Raw genomic sequence first — 25,911 nt, forward strand, 5'->3', positions numbered from 1 at the left:
CATGGAAAACGCTGCACTGATTGCAAATGTAATGGTCCCTTTTATGATGTGAGCTTTATCCTGTAGGATTTAAAGTGTCTCATGGTTGCGGAATTGTAAATTGAAGTCCTTAGCCTCATAACAGGCATAATATGCTGGACCCAAACTTGACAAGCTCCAAGCTACTTATTTTGGAGACTTAAAGTTATTGAAACTAATTTAAACAACTTTTGCCATAAAACTTGTCAATTTCGGTGCATTGAGCCCACATTTTCCAAGTTCAAATACGATTGCACTAAAGTTCCAAATTCTCACGACAACTTTTAAATCCAAAACTAGATGTTTTTAATTAGGAATAATCTTCCTTAATGTCCCCACACAAAATTTTACCCTAAGTCTTGCTCAGAAGTATTTTTGGACAATCACAAAAATGGTATTTTGGACAATCACAACCTAAAAAGTATTCCAAATACAGCTTTTTCTTAAGTGCTTTTTTAATTATAATCGCGGAATATAGAAGCATTTTTTTTACAGTTTAACTAACCTCTTCTTTTTTATTCTGATAATGTTTATTCAATTTTTTCGCTGAGTATTTTTGAGATTATAATCCACCAAGAGAGAGGAGTTTTGAAGATATTTGAAAAAAAATGCAGCAAAATCTAAAGACGAAGAAATAAAAAAAGATGAAGGACACTTCAGAAAAGTGAAAAGAAGGACCAACAATGAAAATATTGAAAAGTAAACATTCAGGGAAAAAAGAAAATAACGAAAATGAAGCAAAAAACAAATAAAAGCTTTAAAAATTTAAAAATGAAGCCGCAACAATTTAAAAATAACAAAGATAAAATTGAAGTGTCAAGTAATAAAAGAAAGAGAAAAGGCAGAAAAAAGTGCAGAGAAGTTATGAAGAATGGAGAGAGGTAGTAGAGGACAGAAAACAAATGAGAAAGAAATGACTTTTATTTGATTTACATCCATTAGGTATGTTGATGCCTGCTCGTAAGTAATCATCTCCTGGAGGTGATATTCCTCTGTTGATAAAAATGAAGTTGATATAGCAAGTGTTGGCTATGACTTCGGGTAGAAAGTTACAGCCGATGTAAATGTCGACGGCGTAAAGAGCCTGAATACCAGGTGCGGTAAAATAAATGTTGAGCCATTGAGCAGTGAACGCCCAGTCAAGCTGCACGCCATTGAAATATGTTCCTGTAACCGAAGAGTTCAAATAGGCGAAAGATGCTCGTTTTGAGAGAGCTGTTGCGGTTTGAGATAGAGCTCCAGCAACTACACCCGTCGAGGTGACGTTGTCAAAGGCTGCACCTGTAGTCAGTATTTCAGGTGTACCTGATCCGAGCGATATGTATCCGCCTTCACACAGGAAGAAGCTAAAAACACGCGACTGAAAACTGATTCTAGTTTTTACAGGGTCCGGGTCTTTTACATTTGACAAATTCTTAAACCAATTTTGTTCTGAAAATGAATTTTTAAAAAATTTTCAAGAACGGTTGTCTTTCAGTCTTTAATATTTGAGTTGGGTAATTTTGTTCAGTGGATTCACAGCTAGGAATTTTATAAAATTAGGGAAAAAATCTCATCAAATTTATTAGACTTTTTAAACACTCTTGAAAGTAAATTTGAAATTTTGAAGAATCTGTGCATCTAAATGTTTTTCTCTTTCAGTTTGCATGTTGAAATTAGTAGATTTGAAACGAAGTGAAAACTTTTTGATGCTTCGGATTAATAATTCTATATATTTTGTTCAATTTCTTTGACGCCGATTTTGAATAGCTTAAATTTAGCTTTTTCTTCTGTTTTTTTTATGCATTAATGAAAAGACATGAGCAAAAGAGCCAGCGTGTTCAAATAAGCGGGTAAAACAAACGTTATAAAACAAGGAAGCTCGGAAATGTGCGACCCCCGCTCATCCACATTCTTGACTTAATTGGCTACCAAATGATGAAGAGATAGAAAACTTTCAAAAAGATACATATCGTTCCATAAAAAACAACGGAATACAATACTGCCACCCTAGAGGGCCGATGAATGCTCTTGATAACAGGACTACTAGAAAGGACAGTACTAAATATTAAACAACAAACAATTTTTACGACCAAAATTCGATGTCTATAGTAAATAAAATGATAACAAGATCAAAATCGCCTCAGATAAAACAAAAACAACAAAATTTAACTTTTACTTCATTGGAATCACTATGGGACCCGTCCTCATTGCGAATGGTTAACAGGTCGACAAAAAAGAGCAAGGAGGTGCGAAGTTCAAAGATCCGTTTCTATTTTTTAAAAAATAATTTCACTAATGTCCCTAAAATGTTCATTTATATCTCCATAGGGAGCAATTGAGACATGTCATTATCCAATGTTCAATTGCGCAAAATTTCAAAGCCAAGGGGACCTACAATTACTGTTATAAATTTAAAAGATAATAAAAATTCTCTAAAATGTACAAATATAAAAAAACAACAACAAATTTTATGAAATCTCGTAGTAACAGTAGCAACATGGCCGAAAAACAAATGTTTGAAGCTAAAACCGTTATAGAGATTAATTTATAGTTCACTGAAAACGGGTGGAAACCGTTATAGAGATTATTTTCAAAAGTAATAACTGATTTCAAACTTCAACAAACAGCGAAGTATTCAGTTTCAATACCTCAGCAAGCCAGCCAATTGGGCTTTGTAATAATGAGACTAAGTCACGACCTCACAAAATTACAACAAATATATAAAGAAGTCAAAACTGCAAACAAGTTTACGAGATCACACTGTTCAAGGCACCATAATTATAAGGTGTTACCTGGAAGAACTGCAAATTGTCACTTTTTCCTCATTTTAACATCAAAGAGTCTTCCTCATAAAAGGAGTAAGCAGACATGACAATAAAATTAAACCCAGAAATTGAAAAGTATAGAAATCTCGAAAAAACTATTTGAAACTAATGGTCAAAGCAATCAGTCACAATGCGCAAAAAAATATTCGAATCAACAAAAATAATTGAGACTTCTAATTTTTGAGATTGAATTAAATGGTTATGAATATGAAAACAAAAAAAGTGCACAGTTGAAAAATTATATTTTATTTGGGTTTTAAAACAAACAATCAGCTATAAACTGAAATCTGTAACTAGGGTGAGTTATACGTCCCGGGGAAGCGACTGAGAACTATCATTATTAGGAGATAACTGTGTCTCAGCCCAAAAAGCATAAACTATATAACAAAAGAAATAATTATATTGAGATAAGCCTTTTTGCAAGGCTGTTCACTTTTCCTATTATGCTTTCCTTCAATTGAACTTGTCAATATTGTGATAATTCGACACGGAAACAAAATTAAAAAACACGCAACTATTCTCAAAAATAGAAAAAATTGGAAAGGCGTAGTATCAAATCTAAGAGACCATTAGTTGAACATGAAACAGTTATTTGTAGCCCAAAGGAAATTGCTGGAAAAAGAAGGTTGCGCCCCATTCAAATCTCTTTTTTTATCGTAATGATCAATGGCGCAATCAAAATCAGATTAGCCCAGATATTGCTGCGCGTCTATCAATATACTAATCTGTTCAAATGGTTGAGAAATAAATCAATTTTTAACAAAGTTTTTCCGTTTGTCAAAAAAAACGCATTTTGTACAAATATCGAGTTCAAATTTGCAAAAAAACTAGCAAAATTATTATTCTAGAATACTCTCAAAGCCAGTGGATGCACTATTAGCTCGTTTGTCAGCTTAAAAAGATTATGGCCGCAGTTATAAGGTACCTAATTCCACCAATTTCAAATCATGTCGGCTAAAAAAGCAAATTTGGTCCCGAATTTTGTTCCAAAAAAATCGAATTTTGAAAAATTTCGCATCAAAACTAGCCAAAAAACTCGTATTGAACCATTCGGCAACCCTCCTCTATCTTTCAAAATGAAATCAATAACACTACAGTTTACAATTTGAACAAATTTCTAGCAAAATTGACAAAAATTAGGTCAAAAATACCGAAAATGTGAAAAAAAAGCAGCTGAAGTTCGTCTAATAAAATTCGCAATAATTTAAAGCTCGATAACTCCCTTTAAAAAGCGAAAATTGGAAAAATCTTTTTAATTCCATATTCTGCTTTGAACGGGCTTTTTAGTGATACAACTTACAACTCTCTACGATGGTTATATCGATCGGCCAAAATTGTCTGAACAAAAAAACCCATTTGAGCACATAGTTCCTTCCCCAACAATGTGGGTCGGAAGAATAAGTATGTATATGGTGTCAAATATTTAGTAAAATGTAATCTATCCCTTATAGTAGAACACGATAAGAAGTTTCAAAGAGCTGAAAAGCAAAAGCCTCTGAAAACAAAAAACCGTGCTTTTGTAAAATATTTTTTTTTACAGTAAAATCAAAAAATGATACCAATGTAATCAAACTGTTACAAAAATCCTAAAAAATTATAATTTAAAAGTAAAATAAACGTTTTACTGTGAAAACACTTCCGCGCCTAATTTTTTACTCAAAAATCAACTATCTGACATTACACCTTGAGAAAAAAGGTCACCAAGAGAAAATTTTAAACTTTAAAAGTAAACTAAATTTTTTACTGTGAAAACACTTCTGCGCCTATTTTTTACTCAAAAACCAACTATTTGCTAATACACCTTGAGAAAAAAGGTCACCAACAGAAAACACAGCCGGACAATTCCTGAACCACAGTTCATTAAAAAAATTAATAGACCAATAAACAACTGAAAATTGAAATGACTGACAAAAATTTAGACAAACAGTTAAGAAAGAACTATCAAAAATATGAAAGCACATTAAAAATTGAAGCCAAGATGACGTGCGCGATCAAAAAAATCAATACTGACAAAATTGATTAATCTACGCCGCAAACCTACTCGAATACTGGAGCGTCAACACAACCTTTGTGCGATCAATTCTGTTAAGTGAAAAAATCATGTTCTCGTATTCTGTTGAGTCCATAATCTCGAGAAAGGAAGCAAATTTCGGCTTATCCAAGGAACCAGGGCATCAATAACACTAGCAGTAATCGAGAGTCTTGCGGGGGGATATATTCATTATCGCAGCCGGATTGATTTGCTTCTGGCGATTATTTGGCATTTTTTCTGTACGTTTTAAATGATTCAACCCACTTTATTATAAATTCTAATGGTTTTTTGTTCAGTCAATTTTGAGCGACCGATATGCTAATCGTAGAGGGTTATGAGTGGTATCATTCGAAAGCCCTCTCAGTGTTAATTAAAAATACATAATTGAAACGATGTTGTTGAGTTCCGTTTTTCCACGGAGTTATCGGGGTGTAAAATTTTGTGAACATCTGACTGATTTCCGTTGTTTGTATTAGCATTTTCCGTTTTTCTTACGCAATTTTTGCCAATTTTGTTGCCAAAGATAGTATTGTTCGTTTCATAAGCTCTTGTTCGTTTTATAATCTTCTATTTTGCTCATAAGATAGAAGATTGTTATTTAACTGTGGGATCCAATTTTTTGCCAAAAATTGTGGCTAATTTTTTTCGAAATTCAGAAATTTTTCATCAAAAATGGCACAAATAAGTTTTTTTAGACCACTTTGATTAAATCTTTAAATTAAAACTACCTAAAAATTGCGAACACGATCTTCATTCACTCCAAAGAGGGCTAGCTTTACATTCGCTTGCCTTGAGAGTGTCAACGAATTAAAATTTTTTGCGTTTTTTTTTTGCTAATTTTAATTGATCAATATCCAAAATGCATGCGTTTTTGTCATATGTTGACTTTTTTGTCCAATCATCTATATCCATAACATTCGGAACAATTACTTGTTCCTATGGACGAACAGCAGCTACTAGAAACAACTACCATGAGTTTCCACAAATAAATCAGTTTTCGGACATTTTCCATCGTTGCGTTTGCTATTCTTGTCCTCTCACATTATTGACAGGTCAGATATCACCTTTGGTTTTTAAAAAAATTAGCACAATTGTAGAGGTATTTTTTTCAGTGCGTAGATTATATTGCTTTAACGGCTTAAAAACCGTTTTTTGTCGTTCTTTTAAAAGTCGTATAAAAACTTCAGCATAGATGCAGGTTTTAACTGCTTATGAACAAAGATGAATAAACGCACCTTTAATTACTTATTTCAGTTTATGACTAAAACTTTTCAAGGCTCTAAAACCAAATATTTAATTAAAATGTATGAACATGCATTTTCACTTTGCAGTTTGCTAATGTTTCTGTCTACCTATTACATAGATTGATTAAATAAGAGTCGCATATCACATTACTGTTGCTGAAAAAAGGCTAAATATCTAACATATCAAATGTTTCTGTCGAATTGCTGATTTTTTATATAAAAATTTCACTTAATTTTTGACTTTTTTCTGTGTTTGCCGTTCTTTTTATAGATGTATTTCATTTCCTGAATAATGACAGATATCAATGGTTTTTGTAGGCAAAATAAAAAACGTATTTGATGAGCATATTGATATCGAAGGAGTTTATGATTTTGGAATTTTTAATTGTTCAAGAAGAAAACAAGTGTATTTTCATTGCCATTTGTGTTTTTTTTGAATACTTGTCACTAGTTTCATTATTTAGAGGATACATTATGACATTTTTGGTGTTCAAAAAATATGAAATTGATAATACTTTAAATTTTACGTAATAATTTATGCTTTTAACGGCTTCAACATCCGTTTTATACAAAAGTTTGATTCAATTTTGATTTCTTTTTGTATTTGTCGTTCTTTTTGTAGACGACATGTTCTGATTTACGACAGATTTCAATGGTTTTGTTGACAAACTAAATTGTTCCAAGTTGATAAACTCAATTGACAAAAAATATTTTAAAACCTTGAAATTGAGTGTTTTCGAAAAAAAACGAGTGCACCTTTTAACCTTGCCCTTTTTGAGCTTTTTTTGCCAATTTGATATTAATCTCATTGTTCAGATGCCACATTATCAGAATTGTTGTGTTCAGAGAAAGTACAATTGATTATAGTTTAGTTTTTATGGAGCAGACAATGGCTTTAATGGCTTCACTACTGTTTTTTGCAAGATATAGTCGAAATTTAGTTTTTTCCCTGCATTTGCTGTTTGTTTTCTTTGGACGAACGGTTTATAATGGATGATTGTTGGTCCGAATGTCTTCATTTGGAGGTATAAATGAACAAATATCTTTTCAAAGATTTCAGTTGATATCTAATTGTTTTCACTTTTTGAAAATATTAGGTTTGATAAAAATGGGTTTGAACGAGTCTCATTAAGGACTGGTCTCATGGCTTTTCTTTTGAAGTGCAAAAAATTTGTTTACTTTATGTTTCATTTGAGCTAATTTGACTTTTTTTCAAAGTTTGGTTGCAAATAAGTTTTGTTGTAGTGATTTCATTTTCATTGTTCTTCTTGTCACTTAGTCCTGATATTGACAAGTTTTGTTGGCCCTCTAATTTGGCGTTATTTACTAAGTGATTTGGCATTATTTACTAAGTGACTTTAGTAGAAGGCAACTGTTTTTTTCATAGACCAAATGTTTTAGAACAAAACATGAATTTTTGAAACTTTTCTTTCGCTTACTCTTTTAAAAGACAGTTCAGCCAAGGTATTGGGTGATCGGGAAATTAAAATTTTGTGCGAATGCAGATTGAATCTCCTTGTTTATATATTACTCTTAAAGTTTCGCGACTGTTTTTTGTTTTTTGACATAATAGACGAATAGTTTTACAAAGGTTATTGAAGTAAAACGGTTATTCAAAATCTGACACAAGCTAAAACTCGATACATTTTAGATTTCGCTCAACACAAAAAATTATGAAAGAGTAGTGGGGTAATTTTCAATGGGGGTAAAACGATGTAAGATAATGGGGGTATGGGAATAGAAGGAAAATCGTTAGAACTTGGCCCTCCCCCTCCCCCCCCCCCCCAAAAAAAATTGCTATTCAAAAAGATGTAAGACTATGCGTCATTTTTAGGGTAGTAAAACGAATTAAGACAAGTGTGGTAGTGGGAGTCAGGGTGAGTTTTTAGACCTCACCACCATAAAATTACCCCAAAAGATGTATAATTAGCGGGTAAATCTAGGGGGTAACGATGAAAAACCAGAGGGTTAAGTGGGAGGGGGGTTAATGCGGGTAATGGAGGACAGTTTGTCATTTACTTTTTGTCCCACAAACAATCCTCCAAAAAATGTGTAACATTGGAGGGTATCTTTTGGGTGATAAAACGATGTAAGATAAGGGGGACAATGATGTACTTCAGCCCTCCCCAAAAAAACCATCCAAAAAATATATGATTAGAGGGATTTTTTTTAGGAGGTAAACGATGTAAGATTAGAGTGGTAACGAGGTGGGGGAGGGTTAATGGCGAGGGGGTAAAAGTGTAGAACTGTTAAAATTGACTAACCAAAACTACCAACCAAAAATTTTGAAAGATTAGGGATTATTTTGAGAGGGGTAAAACGATGTAAAATAAGAGGGTTAATTGGGGGGTTTATAGGAGGTAATGGAGTGAATTTTTAAATTTTAATCCCAGGAAAATTACCCACGAAAATGTAAGATGAGGAGGTATTTTCAGGAGGGTAAAACGATGTAAAATAAAAAAGGTAATTGTATGTGAAGGGAATTTTTTATAATTAAGATGAGGGGGTAATGGGGTGTAAAGGGATTTTTCAACCTTTACACCCAAAATTTATTCCCCAAAAAGGATTTTAGATTGGGGGTAATTTTATAGGGGTAAAATGATGTAAGAGTAACGGGGGAAAGCGTTTAATTTTCATACATGGGAAGGCTGGTGTTGGACAAACATTGGTGGTCTCAGGGCTAAGAAGAACTGACTCAGGGGACAGAGGCTGTGGGTTCAAGGCTGTCAGTTTGCGACCATGGAGACAAAACGTTGTAAGAGTGGGGCTGCCAATGGGCTAAGATGATGAACGAGTGAAGGTGTAAAGGAAAAAATTACCCTTTACTCGTGCACTGTTTTACCTCCCATTACCCCCTACACTTGCATCGTTTTACCCCCGTTAACCTCTACTATTGTGTCGTTTTACCAACCTCAACCCCTACTCTTGCATCGATTTACCCGTATTACCCCAGCTACTCTTTCTTCTGCCCCCCACTACTCCCGTACTCCCACGTTATTTTCCCCCTGAATTACTCCCTACTCTCTTTTCTCACTCCACCCTAAACCCTATATACCCTAAATTACTTCAATTACCCTACACCTTTTTCTCCCTCCCCCACACACAAATTATCAAACATTATCCTCAACTCCTGCCTCGAATTATCTTCTATTACCCCACAAATTGATGTAAGATATCTGAGGGGAATGAGCTTAAAATTACCCTGATTAGCCCACTAATGGTACATCTTTTTTGTTAAAAGTTCGACAGAGGACGCCTCTTTCAAGGCCAAAAAGTAATCATTTTTGGGGAAAATTAATATAGGTGTTTTCTGAAAATTCAATCACAAATTATCGTAGATATTTTGAAACAAAAGGGGATTTAATAGTCGGATTTCATTTCTGAGAAATAATCAAATCCGCAATTAAAACAACTATAATCACATTTCTGAGTTCAAGCAGAATCTAATCAGTCAGTGTCGCCTAATTTGTAAAAAATTAAATTTAAATTAGAATAGGCCAAACGAGAGCCGTGATTAACGGTACACCAGCAGTGATAGTATATGAGCAGAACTGGGGGGAGCGGGGTAAAAGGACGTAACTAAGTATAAAGATTTTGTATAGCCTATTTTCATCAATTTTCCAAATACTTACCTAAAAAGAGTGAAAACAATAGGCATTTCATCTTATTATAATCAACCGGAGTAAATCATCGCAATTACCCCAGGAGAAATGGGGTTGTGATTTTCCGCTCTAATACACTTCAGCTAACCTTATATAACTAATGAAAAAATATCAGCAAAACTTTTACTTTAAGCTTTTTCTCATAATTTCATTTACGCACAATTTTTACAATTATTACTTTTTTCATTCTAATACAGAAAGAGGCAGTAATTGCCAATAATAAATAATACTCATTTATTGCCGAAAAACCCAACTTAAGCCAAAAAAACACCCAAATCTTGGTTAAAAAACCACTTTCACCAGAAAATACCAAAATATTGCAAAAAAAACAAAATTTTGCCAAAAAACATTCAATAATTGCCAAAGAGACGCAATTGTGGCCAAAGATTCCCAATTCTTGGCGCAAAAACACAATTATTGCCAACATTTACAACATTTTTACCAACAAAAAACCCAAGTCTTGGTAAAAAAGACATCCATTTCCTGTCGGAAGATACCCAATTCTGATCAAATAGTATCCAAGTCTAGTAAAAAAAAACCCCAATTTTTGCCAAAACTTTCCTAATTGTTGCAACACAATAACCAATTTGAGCTGAAAAAGCCCAGTTTTATCACCAAAATTTTTAAAAAATGTAGCAAAAATCAAAAAAATACTCAATTTTTTTCTAAATTGTTCTAATTTCCTCCCATTTTGCTCACAATTTCGTAAATTTTAAATCTTATACGTTTTAAAATCTTATTTAAAAAAAATTCTTTCACGTGATCCCATTAATTTTGTTCGGAAATAAGTTACCTCTGCTTTGAGAATTCTAATAAACATCTAATAACAAGTCTAGTGTGTTATTCATTAAGGATCCTCAACTTCTCACGTGATTTGACAACTGGTCACTGTATAATCGTCACAGTTACTCATACCAACATCACAATGACATCATACTATCGTCAGAATACGTCATATTGTTTCTATAATTATGTCATAATGACGTCACAATTACGTCTATCTGTCGTCATATTTACGTCATGTCCAATAAAGGACTTTTCATTTCCATTTCAATTCCATTTTTCTGATTGACAAAATTGAGTGCAGTTGATTGCAATACTCTCTAAAACTTCTGACAAATTTTTATTTCATCTAAACTTTCATCATAACAATTTATTTTTCACCCCTCTTTTCTGTCTTGTAATCTTACACTTTGTTTTCTTTTCAGAAAGATGCCTCAACAAAAGTCGAACAAAAAAAACTTCTAAATTCTTCTTCCTAACACTCCAAGAACAATTTTATTCCTCCTTTCTATCTTCTAATCTTACACTTTATGTAATTTTTAGAGAAGATGCCTCGAAAGTCCGACGAAGGCGAACTTCGAAATTCTTTTGACAAGCCTACTTTGAAATCCAATAAGAGCAGACATCAGAAGCTTCACGAAACAGTTTACTCACATTGCGCACAGTCATTTCGAGACGATGATATACTGCAGCATCATATTGCTTCCACAAGTGGACCACCTCTTATTCTCAAGAAAATTTTTTCACGCAGCAGCTGCAATTGACGTTTTTCAACTTATTATCAATTTCTTCATCACAATCGAAACAATCGAAACTTCTTCATCCAGTCAGTGGCCTATTGTGACGTTGACTTATAAATATACGGAAAATCTGCCGCTTTTCACAGTGAGCTCAAAACAGTCGATCATTTTTAACAAGACTCGGCGCTTGAATTGTTCATGAAGAAAGATCATAACTTTAAGTTAATCGAAATCAATTCTGAAACAAAAATCGTCAATTTGGATTTTGTTTTCAACGATTTAAACAAAGCCGCAAAAAGTAACATTTCATCGGGTTTCGTGCTTCAAAGTGTGCATAACGTTGACGAATTGCAATACTAATACGCAGCAGATAACAATACCGAACTGTTTTACCCCTTGTTCTCTCTGATGACACAGATCTCAGTTTTCTCAAATCAAAATTGTGTGAAGATTTTCTATAAAATATTTTTAACCAGCGTCCAGATAGGAAATGTGTACCAAATGTCCCTTTCTTTCTATTACTCCTGAGTTGTGTTCCTCTAGGCTATATCACTCAGAAAACACCCAAAAAAATTTTAGAAATGGTTTCGTTAAAGGTTTTGTATCTGATTGCGAAAAAAAGTCCTACCAAGATAACTTGTCTGTAACTTGTCTGAAAAACTTGTCTGAAAAAAAGTCCTACCAAGATGTCTGGTGCACTGGCTTACAAATTTTCTGGCGGCAATGAACTACAGCATAACACAATGAAACTGATGCAAGCATTTCTCTCAACAGCAAGGACAGATGAAGAAAACTTCTCAGGAATTGGTGAAGTTGATATTCCTATACTCGAAGAGTTGGGTTGACAAAAATATTGAAGTTTACTCCATTTTTTAAAAAACAATCTGAAATTCTTTAGGAACTTATTCATCGCCACTCGAATAGATACTCAAAGACAACTTTGTTGCTGAGATATGTGGAATTTGTCTGTTGATCAGCGGATATCAATAAATTCCAAACAAAAGATCTGGTGCTACCCAGTGCACCGATTCCCGGAAATCTTAATAAGTTTGCGGAAAGTTTCCCGGCAAGGCCCAGGAAAAACAAAGAAAGACCCGGGAAACTTTCCAGTATTCGCAAGATATGCCAATACTGAGTAAGATCCCGCAATTCCCGGCAGGGTTTCCGGTAACACATGTTTCCTGCAGGGAAACCGCGAAAATAGCGGGAAACTTACCAAGAAACCCAGGGTTTTTCCTGCATCTTATCAGGGTTTCAAAGGGATATAAGATTCCCAACAGGAAAACCGAGGAAAACCCCAGATCTTATCAGCGTTCTCGGGAAAAATTGGATTACCATCAGGAAAGCCGGGAAAAAATGGATCTTATCAGGGTTTGCGGGGGGAAAAGCCTAGCAAGAAAACAAGTTCGGATCTTAGCGGGGTTTTCAGAAAAGGAGTTTTCGCTAGAAATATTATGTGTTCCTATTCTAATGTATGGTGCAACGTTTTGGCGCCACAACTGTACACCGATTCAATGTTCTTTGCACACAACGTTTCATGTATGCAATCGGGTTTTCCTCAGATCGGTCAATCTTATTCATGGGACACATGCAAAACTGCTCCCAAAAACACAAATGTCCAATAGGAGCTTATCAACTATCAGAAACTGTTCTTGATTGTTTAAAAGACTTTAAAATCGTTTTCCAGCAAGAGCTAAGGCTGTTTTCTCCCACCATTGCATTCAATTTCCACTCAATATCTGTCCTCGACAATACACTTAGAAACACAGAATTGGCATCGTGGATTGGAACACATGTTCCCATTAGCATGTCGATAGCTTCCAACCTACTTGAAGACCCAATATTCATTTGCAACGAAGATTCATATCAACAAGTTCGTGATTATGTATCTGGCGTGACAAATTTAGCAGAAAAAAGCACATTACTTTTGAGGGAAAAACTGATTGATTTCGTATTGCAATTTGAAGAGAAACAATTAGCGCTTCGACAATTGGTTCCAGTGAAAGATGACAACGGTCCCTCCTGGGCACAACATTTATTTGTGAACAAAGTAGAAGCCGACGACATGGAGGATGAAGATCTTGACATAGCGAGACAGAGAAGCAAGCTCAAGATATTTTAAAATTTGAGGCAGGATTTCAGAACCATTACCGTACCCTTCCTGTGTTTAAACTCAAAAGCTCTCGGTATGATTCAAACTTGATGAAAAGTATCACCGGCATCATCTACTAATTGATAAAGACGTTGTTCCCAAAATGATTTAAAGATTCGAATGGGGAACGACAATATAAGAATGAGTTTTCTTGGCTTGCAATTTCTAGACATTTCAAACTTCCTGGGAGGAGCTACAACTCCGGATAAATTCTTGAAAGCTTAAGGAGCAGGCGAAGAAGAACGATTCATCCCTTATGAAAGGTTGCACAGTTGTGAAAAATGAAAGTGACTCATCTACCTTCAATTGACAGTTCCTGGAGCGAGCTCAAAAATTACAACGTCTTTGCAGTCGAGAATGACATGTTCATGCAAATGATAAACAGTGCAACAGAAATAGAAATATTTTTGAAGAAGGTGAGAGTCAAGAAAATTTCCCAAGACACAACGGAAAACTCCATTGTACTGCAAATCATTGGGAACGATAAAGCTTGCAGAAGTTCCGCAACTTCCTCAGGTGATACAAAAACAAAAATGTCGAACCTACATTTGTTAAAATGGGGTTAAACGCTTTCCAATTTAGCCAAAAAAGTTGTCCATTCCTCAACAGATGCTTCTTTTTCCCATTTTGCGCAGGGGACAAAAACCACGACAACTAAATTTGAAAGTGCCTAACAGCAGGACCCTCAGTCATTTTTACACATTATGCAAAAAGCGAGGAAAATAAGAACTGAGAGTCCAAAAAAACATGCAAATCTAAAGTGGGCATTGATGCAAGCCAACTTTTTTCCTTTTCCATGAAAAAAGATATGCCAAGAGGATCTTATCGAAAATGGGAGTACAATGAAGCGACAAAAAATTTCATCAAAAGAGAAAATGGAATAGCTATTTCGAACAGCAGGCGACGCATTTCTTCCAAATGGCTTATCCCAATTGTGAAATACAAACCCAGGTCACACACAAGAAGCAGAAAAAGCTGGGATTCTACTTAGTTGATGCCTTTGTAACCGTTGCAACACAGTTTTTGAGGCAATGGGTTGCTTCCTACAATTGTGTCTATGGCAAGAAGAAAAACAGCTTCTCTTCGAGGACATTGAAAAAGGATATTGAAGAGACGAAAACGTGACAATCATAGAAAAGAGGACCTGCTGGGATTGGGGATAGTTGTTAAAGAGATCTGGGTGATTCGATGGAAGAAATGGAGGACCGGAAACAACAATGGGGTTAAATATTTTATCAATTCATGTTATCCCTTCCAAACATTCACTTCCAAAAACTCTCTCTTAGAGAAAATTAAATGTGAGACCTATTTGGTGTTGTCGACTGCAGTTTTGGGGTACCAGAGTAATTAAATCCCCACTTTGAAGATTTCCCTCCCATTAATTAGAATTGTGAAGTTGGTCATAATGACATTGCGGAGCACATAAAAGAGTTTGCAGAACGTATCAAGTTAATATACGAACCACGGAAAAAGCTTATTTTCAGTTTCAAAATTGAACAAGGGCCAATTTTCACTCCACTTCTTTTGTTTTATCTAGAAAAAGAGTCATTCTAAAAGTCATTTTTTGGCTTTTGAAATACACTCCCCGCCGCTGCTTTGAAATGCTTGTTCAGATTGCTGTTGATGCTGGCCGCGAGGGATATCAGAACAAACAGTCAATTGTCGTTGCAGAGACCTAGAAGTTCATTGAAAATAGTTCCTATGGTCATCATATATTGAACTGCAGTCGACATTCAGAAACAAAAAGTGTGAATAGATCTCATATGTATAAGTTTATCAAAAATAGATTTTTCAGGTCCCTGTATGAGTTGCCAGACTAGATTTATGAGGTAGAGATGTGCAAGAACGTAACGAGCATAAGGACCCAATGAGCGTTGAATTTTTAATCCTCAAGTACACCAAATTTACAATATTGCAAATTAAATACCTTTTCTTCTCCTCTTTCTGTAATTCAAACAAATATGAGTTGATTGAAATAGATACTGATAGTCCTTACAAGGCACTTAACGAAAAAAACTAGACAAACTCATTAGACCAGAAATGCGACCATTGTGGTACTGGTTGAGGGAAAGCAATTGCACTAATAATTTTGCAACAAATTCTAGCTGAAATTTTGTCCCAAGTGAATGCTGCAAAAAGCATGCCTCTGCTTTTGATAGGAGACCAACAGGTCTTTTCAAAGAAGAATTTTGACGTTCTGAGATGACTGTTTTGTGCTCGAAAACTTACTGCTGCTACCTTGAGCAGTCAGATACAAAGAAATAATCCAGTAGGGCGCCCAAAAAGAACAACATCGAGGAACCCTTAATCAAATACACAGAGGTACTCTTTGATGAGGAGCGAGTATACTCAACCAACCCAGTCTTCCGTGTAGTCGAGAATAAAAACGTAAGCACGTATGAAATAAAAAAAAATCGAGACTTCCGTAATTTTATCCGAAACGTATATTTCGTGAACATGGAATTCAAACTACCCCTTTAGATTTATATTTCATTTTTTCTTATATTTTGTAATTTGGTATATTTCTCGTCTACTTTCCTTTTATACAGTTTTAATTCACTGTCTACATCAAATATCGTCTTTCGAATAAAATCACGGATTAAAATAAGTGAAATAGATATAGAAACACATACTAGTTGTTAAGTTTAAAATATACAAAATGATTTTAAACTTCTTGCATCACTTTTCATTGATTTGGAAAAAAAAACGTTTTACTAAAATATTTTTTTTTCAAATTTATCGCTTTTACAAAAAGATTTCTAAATGTTAATGCTTTTCATTTTTATTTTTCTATTTGTCAGTTTTTGAAGTGTGTTTTATGTAAAATTTTAAAATTAATCATTTTTTTGAAAAAATATGTTGTTTTACCAATATATCTTTTTTGAAAAAGTCGTTTTTTTTTCATAAAATGTTTGACCAAAAACGTAAATTTTGTCGTGTGAACGTAAAATTTTTTTTTAAATTTTTTAGTTGAGTTATTTTATTTGAAAAAAGTGTGGAAAAATGTTTTTTTTTTTTACAAAAAATGTAATTTTTGATGTGTTTTATTCTTCTATTTTTCCATTTTTGATGTTTTTCATGTAAAACTTTCAATAAAATTATCTTTTTTGAAAAAAAAGTTTTTTAAATTTTTTTTTCAAAAATGTTCTTTTTTTATAAGGTTTTTAACAAAAATGTAAATATGTATGTTTTTTCTTTTTTTCATTTTACAGTTTGTGAAATTTTTTCATGCAAAATTGTCAATTGAATTGATTCATTGAATTGATAGATTTTTTTCAATAAAGTCTTTTTTAATAAAAAATGTAAAGTAGCTTATTTTCTTATTTTTCAATTTTCAAATTTTCAGTTTTTTACCGTGTTTTTTACATAAGATTTTCAACAGAAAATGTGTTTTATTGATATTAAATTTTCTGTTTCTCAGTTTTTGAATTTTTTTGGAGTGTTTTAAGAAATTCAAAAATCGTAAATATCAATTTAATACAATTGTCGAGAACTTATTATCAAATTTTAAGAAAATCTATAACAGTTTAAGACTTTTGATCAGAAATTTTTTGTTTTTTTAAACAACTACTTTAGGTAATGTCACATTCTTCTATAAAAAGATCTTATTTACACAACGTCTCACGACAATAAACTTCAGATTAATCCCGGGATACCGTTGTTGCGTGGTGACAATCATTGACTTCATGCATCCGTTGCGTGCATTTTTGGATGTTGTTCGGAAATAAAAGATCGTTGGGCGCCAAATTTGCGCCTCCTGGCAGTGCCAGGGTAAACGATCTTCTATTTCCGAACAGAATCCAAAGATAAACGCTTGGGATGCTTGAAGTCAGAAATTGTCACCACGCAATAACGGTATCCGGGAGTTACTGTGAAGTTTGTTTGTCATTAGACGTTGTAAAATTCGGAATCTTTAACTAAGAGTGTGATATTATCCAAATGATATTATTTAAAATGAAAAATAAAAGATTAAGTATGTCATAAAAAGATTAATTTGTTGTAGATTTTCAGAAAGTTTAATAGTAAGTTCTCCACACTTGTAAAACATTGATATTTACAATTTTCGAATTCGTTTAAAATATTGCAAAAAACTGAGAAATACAAGAGAAAAAAAATGAAATCCATTTTTGTTGAAAATCAAATAAAAACACGGTATTTGAAAAACAACATTTATGTGAAGTAACACTCTTTTAAAATGTTAATTGAACAAAAAATTTGCTGAAAAAGAACTTCAGAAACTAAAAAAAGGAAAAATAGAAGAATAAAGAACAACAAAATTTAAATTTTTTAATAAAACCTTATGTAAAAAGGACATTTTTTAAAAACAATTATTTGAGTGAACCAAAATGTTTGTCAAGAAAATAACAAAAAAAAACATTTTAAATTCAAATAACAAACTTCAAAAATTGACAAAAGGAAAAATAGGAGAGTCAAAACATAAACATTTGCGTTTTTTATTTAGAACCTTTTGTAAAAATGGTTTGCAGTTTTTCAAAAAAAAGTGTGAGTTTTATACACAATGATTTGTATGTGTATTTATATCTAATTCAATTATTTTGTAACATGATTTTGCTCAAAAATCAATTTGTAAAGTAAACAGTGCAATAAAACGATTAAAAAGAAGAAATATGATATGAAATTTACAAATTATAAGAGTATGTGTGTCATAAAGCTGTAGTGTGAATTCAATCTTTACAGATGTTACGATTTGGATAAAATAAGACAGTCCCAATTTTTCTTCTTTTTTTCTTTTCATTTTACTTTTCGTTTTTTCTTTTTTTCATTTTACAGTTTGTGAAATTTTTTCATGCAAAATTGTCAATTGAATTGATTCATTGAATTGATAGATTTTTTTCAATAAAGTCGTTTTTAATAAAAAATGTAAAGTAGCTTATTTTCTTATCTTTCAATTTTCAAATTTTCAGTTTTTTACCGTGTTTTTTACATAAGATTTTCAACAGAAAATGTGTTTTATTGATATTAAATTTTCTGTTTCTCAGTTTTTTAATTTTTTTGGAGTGTTTCAAGAAATTCAAAAATCGTAAATATCAATTTAATACAATTGTCGAGAACTTATTTTTAAATTTTAAGAAAATCTATAACAGTTTAAGACTTTTGATCAGAAATTTTTTGTTTTTTTAAACAACTACTTTGGGTAATATAACATTCTTCTCTAAAAAATCTTATTTACACAACGTCTCACGACAATAAACTTCAGATTAATCCCGGGATACCGTTGTTGCGTGGTGACAATCATTGACTTCATGCATCCGTTGCGTGCGTTTTTGGATGTTGTTCGGAAATAAAAGATCGTTGGGCGCCAAAATCGCGCCTCCTGGCAGTGCCAGTGTAAACGATCTTCTATTTCCGAACAGAATCCAAAGATAAACGCTTGGGATGCTTGAAGTCAGAAATTGTCACCACGCAATAACGGTATCCGGGAGTTACTGTGAAGTTTGTTTGTCATGAGACGTTGTAAAAATCGGAATCTTTAACTAAGAGTGTGATATTATCCAAATAAAATTATTTAAAATGAAAAATAAAAGATTAAGTATGTCATAAAAAGATTAATTTGTTGTAGATTTTCAGAAAGTTTAATAGTAAGTTCTCCACACTTGTAAAACATTGATATTTACAATTTTCGAATTCGTTTAAAATATTGCAAAAAACTGAGAAATACAAGAGAAAAAAAATGAAATCCATCGAATGGAAGCTGTTTTCCTCTTGATACGGACAAAAATGAAAGAAGCAGCTATCGCCTTAAAACTGATGCAATGGTTACAAAACCCATCAACTAAATAAGGTCTCAGCCTATTCTACTGGTTGTATGTGAACTTGGTTTGTATTTCACAACAGGCAAATCCATTTTTGTTGAAAATCAAATAAAAACACGGTATTTGAAAAACAACATTTATGTGAAGTAACACTCTTTTAAAATGTTAATTGAACAAAAAATTTGCTGAAAAAGAACTTGAGAAACTAAAAAAAGGAAAAATAGAAGAATAAATAACAACAAAATTTAAATTTTTTGCTGAAACCTGATGTAAAAAGGACATTTTTTAAGAACAATTATTCGAGTGAACCAATATGTTTGTCAAAAAAATAACAAAAAAAAAATTTTTAATTCAAATAACAAACTTCAAAAATTGACAAAAGGAAAAATAGGAGAGTCAAAACATAAACATTTGCGTTTTTTATTTAGAACCTTTTGTAAAAATGGTTTGCAGTTTTTCAAAAAAAAATGTGTGAGTTTTATACACAATGATTTGTATGTGTATTTATATCTAATTCAATTATTTTGTAACATGATTTTGCTCAAAAATCAATTTGTAAAGTAAACAGTGCAATAAAACGATTAAAAAAATTCAAATTATAAGAGTATGTGTGTCATAAAGCTGTAGTGTGAATTCAATCTTTACAGATGTTACGATTTGGATAAAATAAGACAGTCCCAATTTTTTCAGTTCTTACCTGCATATTTTTTATTGTCGGCTACACGGAACCTTTTTTGGTTGAACATACTCGCTGCTCATCAAACAGTGCCTCTCTGTATTGGCTAAGGGTTCCTCGATGTTGTTTTTGCTGTGTCGCTTTCTGGATAATTTCACTGTATCTGATTACTCATCGTAGCAGCAATAAGTTTTCGAGCCCAAAGCAACCATCAAGAAAGACATCTTTAGAATGACCAGTTGTTCTGTTTTCAAACGCAGCAAGCTAATTTCATTATTTTTGTCGGGAAAAAATTGGGACTAGAGTCTGCTGCAAAATTATCAGTGCAACTGCTTTGCCTCATCTCGTAGCACAATGGTTCAAGAGTTTTCCTCTCTAAGAGCCATAGTAGGATGTTCAGTTTTCATTTCAATCAGCTGATATTTGTTTGGATCGCAGAAGGAAGAGAAGAAATTGTATTTAAGTTGCAGCATTGCAAATTTGGTTTACCAGAGTAAAAGCCAACAGTTAGTTGTTTTTATGCTCGATACGTGTCTTGCTCAGTTCTACTCCATAAATCTATTCTGGCAAATCATACAGGGACTTCAAAAAACTGTTGCTAATAAATAAATCCACATGAGACTATAATATATTTTCTGATCGAATGTTGACTGTGGTCCTTTGTCCGATAACAATATGAACTATTTCCAACCATTTTCCTAGTCTCTACAGCGATAGTGGACTTTTCATCTTATCTCTTTCTTGGCGAGCTTCAAAAACATTCTGACAAACAATTCAAAGCAGCACTCTTTTTCTAGATAAAACAAAAGAAGTGGAGTGACAATCGGCCCTCGTTCAATTTTCAAACTCAGAATAAGCTTTTTCCGTGGTTCGGATGTTAACTTGATACGTTCTGCAAACTCTTTCTTGTGCTCTCCAATGTCATCTGGTCAAACTTCAAAATTCTTAAAATTCGGAAGAAATTCTTTAAAGTGGAGATTTAATTACTCTGGTACCCCAAGACGGCAGTCGACAACACCAAATAGGTTTCCACATTTAATTTTCTCGATGAGAGGTTTTTTGGAAATCGCTGGTTGGAAGGCATAACCTGAACTGATAAAATGTTTTACACCAATTGTGTTTCCGTTCATCCATTTCTTCCATTGAATCACCACGATCTCATTAACATCTATCCCCAATGCCACAGGTCATCTATTCTATGATTGTCACGTTCTTGTATCTTCAATCCCTTTTCGATGTCTTCGAATGGAAGCTGTTTTCCTCTTGATACGGACAAAAATGAAAGAAGCAGCTATCGCCTTAAAACTGATGCAATGGTTACAAAACCCATCAACTAAATAAGGTCTCGGCCTATTCTACTGGTTGTATGTGAACTTGGTTTGTATTTCACAACAGGCAAGACTCTGTTGAAAAATCTGCGTTACCTGCTCTTCGAAGTAGCTTACCCACTTCCTCTTTGTATCGAAATTTAGAGTCCCTTCATTGTACTCCCATTTTGTATAAGTTCCTGTTGGCATCTCTTTTGTCATGGAAAAACGATAAAGTTGGCTTGCAAGAATTCGCACTATAGATTCTGCATAAAAATTGGACTCTCGGATCCTTGTTTTCCAAATCCTAACATAACGTGTAAAAATGATTGAGGGTCCCCTGTAGTTGTGAATGTAGTTGTCGTAGTCTTTGTCTTTTTCACAAAATTGGAAAAAGCAGCATCGGTTGAGGAATGGAGAAATCCGTTGGCTAAATTTGGAAGAATTTAACACAATTTTAACATGTCTACCCCTTTTGAGTGGTACACATTTATCATTTTTCTTATAGCTTTAAATTTAGGTTTCACATCTTTGTTGTTGTAGCACCAGGAAGTCGAGGAAGTTCAGGAAGTTTCAAAACGTCTGCATGCCTTCTCGTTCCAAAATGTCTTGCAGCTTACTATAATTTTCCCTGGTGTTTTAGGGAGCTTTCATGAGTCTCATGTTCTTCAAAATTGTTTACTTTTCCAATCCACTATTGTTCATTAGCATGAACTTGTCATACTCTGCTTCAAGTAGGTTGTGGTTTGTCAGCTGTCTCCAGAAACTGTCAATCGAAATTAGACGAGTCAAAGTCAACTGTTCACACCTGTCAGATTTTCCGTAAGGCAAGAATTATGTTTCCTCGTTCGCGCCATAAGCTTTGAAAAAGTTATCCACAGTTTTAGCTACTACCAGGAAGTGTTGAATGTCTGCAAATTGCAAGCCAAGAAAATTCATTTCAGTATACCTGTCCCTCAATCGAATCGATTTGGGAACAACGTTTTTTCAATTACGAGATGATGCAGAAGATACTCTTTGTTCAGAATTGGATTATGCCGAGAGCTGTTGAACCCGAACACAGGAATGGTACGGCTATCGTTCTCAAAGTCCTGCGTCGAATTTAAAAACGTCTTGAGCTCGCTTTTTAGACTCTGAATTTCAATATCTTCATCCTCCTCGTCGTTGAGTTCACCATCGTTCTCAAAAAAATTGTCCGCGCAGGAGGGTCCTTAGCCATCCTTTACTGGAATCAATTGTCGAACAGCTGAATATTTTTCTTCCAATTCCAGTACGAGATCATTCAATTTTCCTCTCAATGGTAGAGTGCTCTTCTCTGCTAAATTTGTCACGCCAGATACATAATCACAAACTTGTTGATATGGATCTTCGTTGCAAATGAATATTGGGTCATCAAGTAGGATTGAAGCTATGGACACTCTAATGGGAATATGTTATTCAATCCACGCAGTCAATTCTATATCTCTAAGTGTAATGTCTTGTATTCCTGGAAAAATTTCGTCATCTCTCCTTGCCGCTTAGAGAAATTTCGACATCAATTTCATTGTCTTATGCTGTAGTTCATTGCTGCTAGATAGTTCGTAAGCCAGTGCACAAAAAATAAACAAGTTGTTTTGGTAGGACTTTTTTGCAGTGATACAAGACCTTTAACGAACCCATTTCCAAGAAGAATTGAGGGTATTTGTCACACAATGAAACTTTTTTTCATATCTGGACGCTGGTTAATAAGATTTTGTAGAAAAGTGTCAATTCTCAATTTCGATTTGAGAAAACTGAGATCTGTGTCATCAGAGAAGACAAGTGGTTTAAGAACATGGGGTTGTTATCTGCTGCGTAATAGTATCAAATTTTGTCAGAGTTATTTCAAATTTGAAGTACGAAACCAAATGAAATGTTAAATTTTGCGGAATTGGGTAAATCGTTGTAAACACAATCTAATTTGTTGATTTTTGTTTCATGGTTGAGTTCAATTAATGTAAAGTCATGCATTTCCTTTCCGAACAACTAACGTCTTGTTAAAAATGGTTGACTGTTTCAAGTTCACTGTGAAGAGCGGCAGATTCTCCGTAGATAGATAAGTCAACTTCTTCGTAGGCCACTGGAACGGAAACTTGATGATTGTTTCGTTTGTGGAGAAGAAGTTGATAACAAGTTGAAAAAAACAGTCAATTGCAGCTGCTGCATGAAAAGTTCATCTTGAGAATAAGAGGCTCTTCATGTGCAGAAGCAATATGATACTGCATTTTCTCATCCTCTCGAAATGACTGAGTGAAGTTTTAGCAAAATATAAAGTGTAAGATTAGAAGAAATTAAGGATAAGTAAAAAACAGGTTGTTAAAATGAAAGTTGTGATACAAAAAAATATTTGTCAGAACTTTTAAATACAATTGTAATCAACTATACTCAATTTTGTAAATCATAAAAATGAAAATGAAATGAAAACGAAAAGTCCTTTAATGGACATGACGTAATTATGGCGAAGAGTGACGTAAATGTGACAAAAATATGACGTAATTGTGACGTTATTGTGACGTAATTATGGCAACTCTATGACGTAATTCTGACGATACTATGATGTTATTGTGATGTTGCTATGAGTAACTCTGACGACAACATAGTGGCCAGCTGTCAAATCACGTGAGAATATTTTGATCTCTAATAAATAATACAGTAGATTTAATATTAGATGTTTATTAGAATTCTCAAAGCAGAGGTCACTTACTTCCAAACAAAATTAATGGGATCACGTGAAAGAATTTTTTATTAAGATAAAGATTTTAAAACGTGTAAGGTTTGAAGTTTACGAAATTGTGAGCATAAAGTGAGGAAATTGGAACAACTTAGGAAAAAATTGGGTAAATCTCTTGTGAATTTTGGTTAATTTTGCAAAATATGGTAAAAAAACTGGAAATTTTCAGCTCAAATTGGTTCTTGTTTGGCAACAATTGGGAAAATTTTGGCAAGCCTTTGGTTTTTTTACTACAATGGTGTATGTTTTGGTCAGATTGGGGTATTTGCTTGTAAGAACTGGGTGTTTTTTGGCAAGAATTGCCAAAAAAATGGGTGTTTTTTACAATTAAATTAGTATTTTTTGGCAATAGTTTGGTATTTTTTGGCAAGAATTGTTTATTTTTGGCAAAAAATGGGTGTTTTTTACCATGAAATTATTATTTTTTGGCAATATATGGGTATTTTTTGGCAAGAATTGGTTATTTTTGCCAAGAATTGGGTTATTTTTCGCAATAAATGGGCATTTTTTTTTGCAATTATTGAGTGTTTATTGGCAATAATTGGGTATTTTTGGGCAATAATTGGGTATTTTGGCTTTAATTAGGTTTTTTTGGCAATATGTACGTTTTTGGCAATAATTGGTTATTTTATGCCAAGAGTTGGGTATTTTTGGAAGCAATTGTAAAAATTGTTAAGATGTACGTATACCAACACGAAATCGGGCAATTTTAGTGAAATTTTATTGAATTTCATTAAAAAATGAGTATCTGAAAACGACTGGTCAGGTAATTGCGGGTTCAGGTGAACCTCAAGTGTAAAGTCAGCTGAAACCTGAGCTGTATTTGAGTTATTGTTATAATCTATACTGATTCAGGTGTAGTTACCTGAAAAAAAGTTTGCGCTGAAGTATGCATTGCATCAACCAAATTTTTGTTGTTAAAAACTTGTTACAACCAAGGAAATTTTTTGCTGAGCTTCACTAGAGCATCGACGGTTAAGACTATGACTGGAACAACTCAAAATAAAAAACAAAATTAGAAAAACCACTAGCGTACGAATAACTTAAGTTTTAACTATAACTTGCAACTTATTCAATCGGATAGCTCTTCCAATGGTGGCTTAGTTCGCATGAGCTTACCTATCAACAGAGAATCCGCCAATTTTGAAGGTCTGTGTCAGGGTGATCGGGTTTTCCGTGCAAGCAGTGCCCTGGTTATTATGAACGACCTCTCCGAAAAATGAGCAAACGGTCAAGGAAAGCAGATTCAGAGCAAATATTGGTCGGAATGCCATTTTGCTGAGTCAAATTAGCCAGCGCTCAATTTAGCCGCTCAATTATTCAAAGTGTCATCTATTTTAGATTTATTGGATGCCACTTAAGTATTACTTTCATATACCAATTAAGTAAGAAAAATGTTGCCTCGGATAATGTTCTTGAAATTGAACAGTTTTGGTTTATTCATTTTCATTTACAAGACACAACCATGTGATTGGTCATCTAACCCTGTTGAATCGATATTTGGTCAGTCAAATTAGCAACCATAGTGTTCAAAATCAAGGTTTTAAAATGTCAGTTAAATTAGATTTATTATATATCACTTATATAAGACCATATTACCTGAGAACTCTGCTTTTCGTTTTCAAAAAATTGTTGTTTACTCAATTTAATTTATGATTGTCACTGAACAAAATATAGTCCAACAGCAATAAAAAAATCAGCGTGTCAATGGTATTGAAATTGAAATGGTAAAATCCTTTTCGGCCTGATTAATTAAAGAAACTTCTGTTCAATATAAGCTAAAAAATTTTTACTTAAACGACTGATGGTGAAAAGTTATATTTAACGCTTTATAACTACGATAATTACCCTAAATAGCTTCCGATGAGGGTTCCCAAATTGCCATAATCTGTTACGTGCTATTGCCATAATTGCCATAATCTGTTAGGGCTTGCGTACGTATTTTCAATAAATTTAATTTAATTAGG

At 33.4% G+C, this 25,911-nt stretch overlaps 1 protein-coding gene across 1 annotated transcript in view; it reads right to left on the reverse strand.

Moving 5' to 3' along the window:
• The window catches only part of LOC142344972 (uncharacterized), a 41,331-nt gene extending 16,104 nt beyond the window's left edge, over positions 1–25,227 (reverse strand). Inside the window, exons 1-2 of the mRNA XM_075397056.1 lie at positions 25,064–25,227; positions 952–1,364 (exon numbers count right to left, since the gene is read on the reverse strand). Coding sequence (XP_075253171.1) covers positions 952–1,364; positions 25,064–25,218 — 568 coding nt within the window. The 5' untranslated portion in view covers positions 25,219–25,227. The remainder of the gene's footprint in view (positions 1–951; positions 1,365–25,063) is intronic.
• Between the last annotated feature and the right edge of the window lie 684 nt (positions 25,228–25,911).

The sequence above is a fragment of the Convolutriloba macropyga genome, chromosome 8 (genome assembly GCF_964194025.1).
Source record: "Convolutriloba macropyga chromosome 8, txConMacr16.3, whole genome shotgun sequence".
NCBI lineage: Eukaryota > Metazoa > Xenacoelomorpha > Acoela > Convolutidae > Convolutriloba > Convolutriloba macropyga.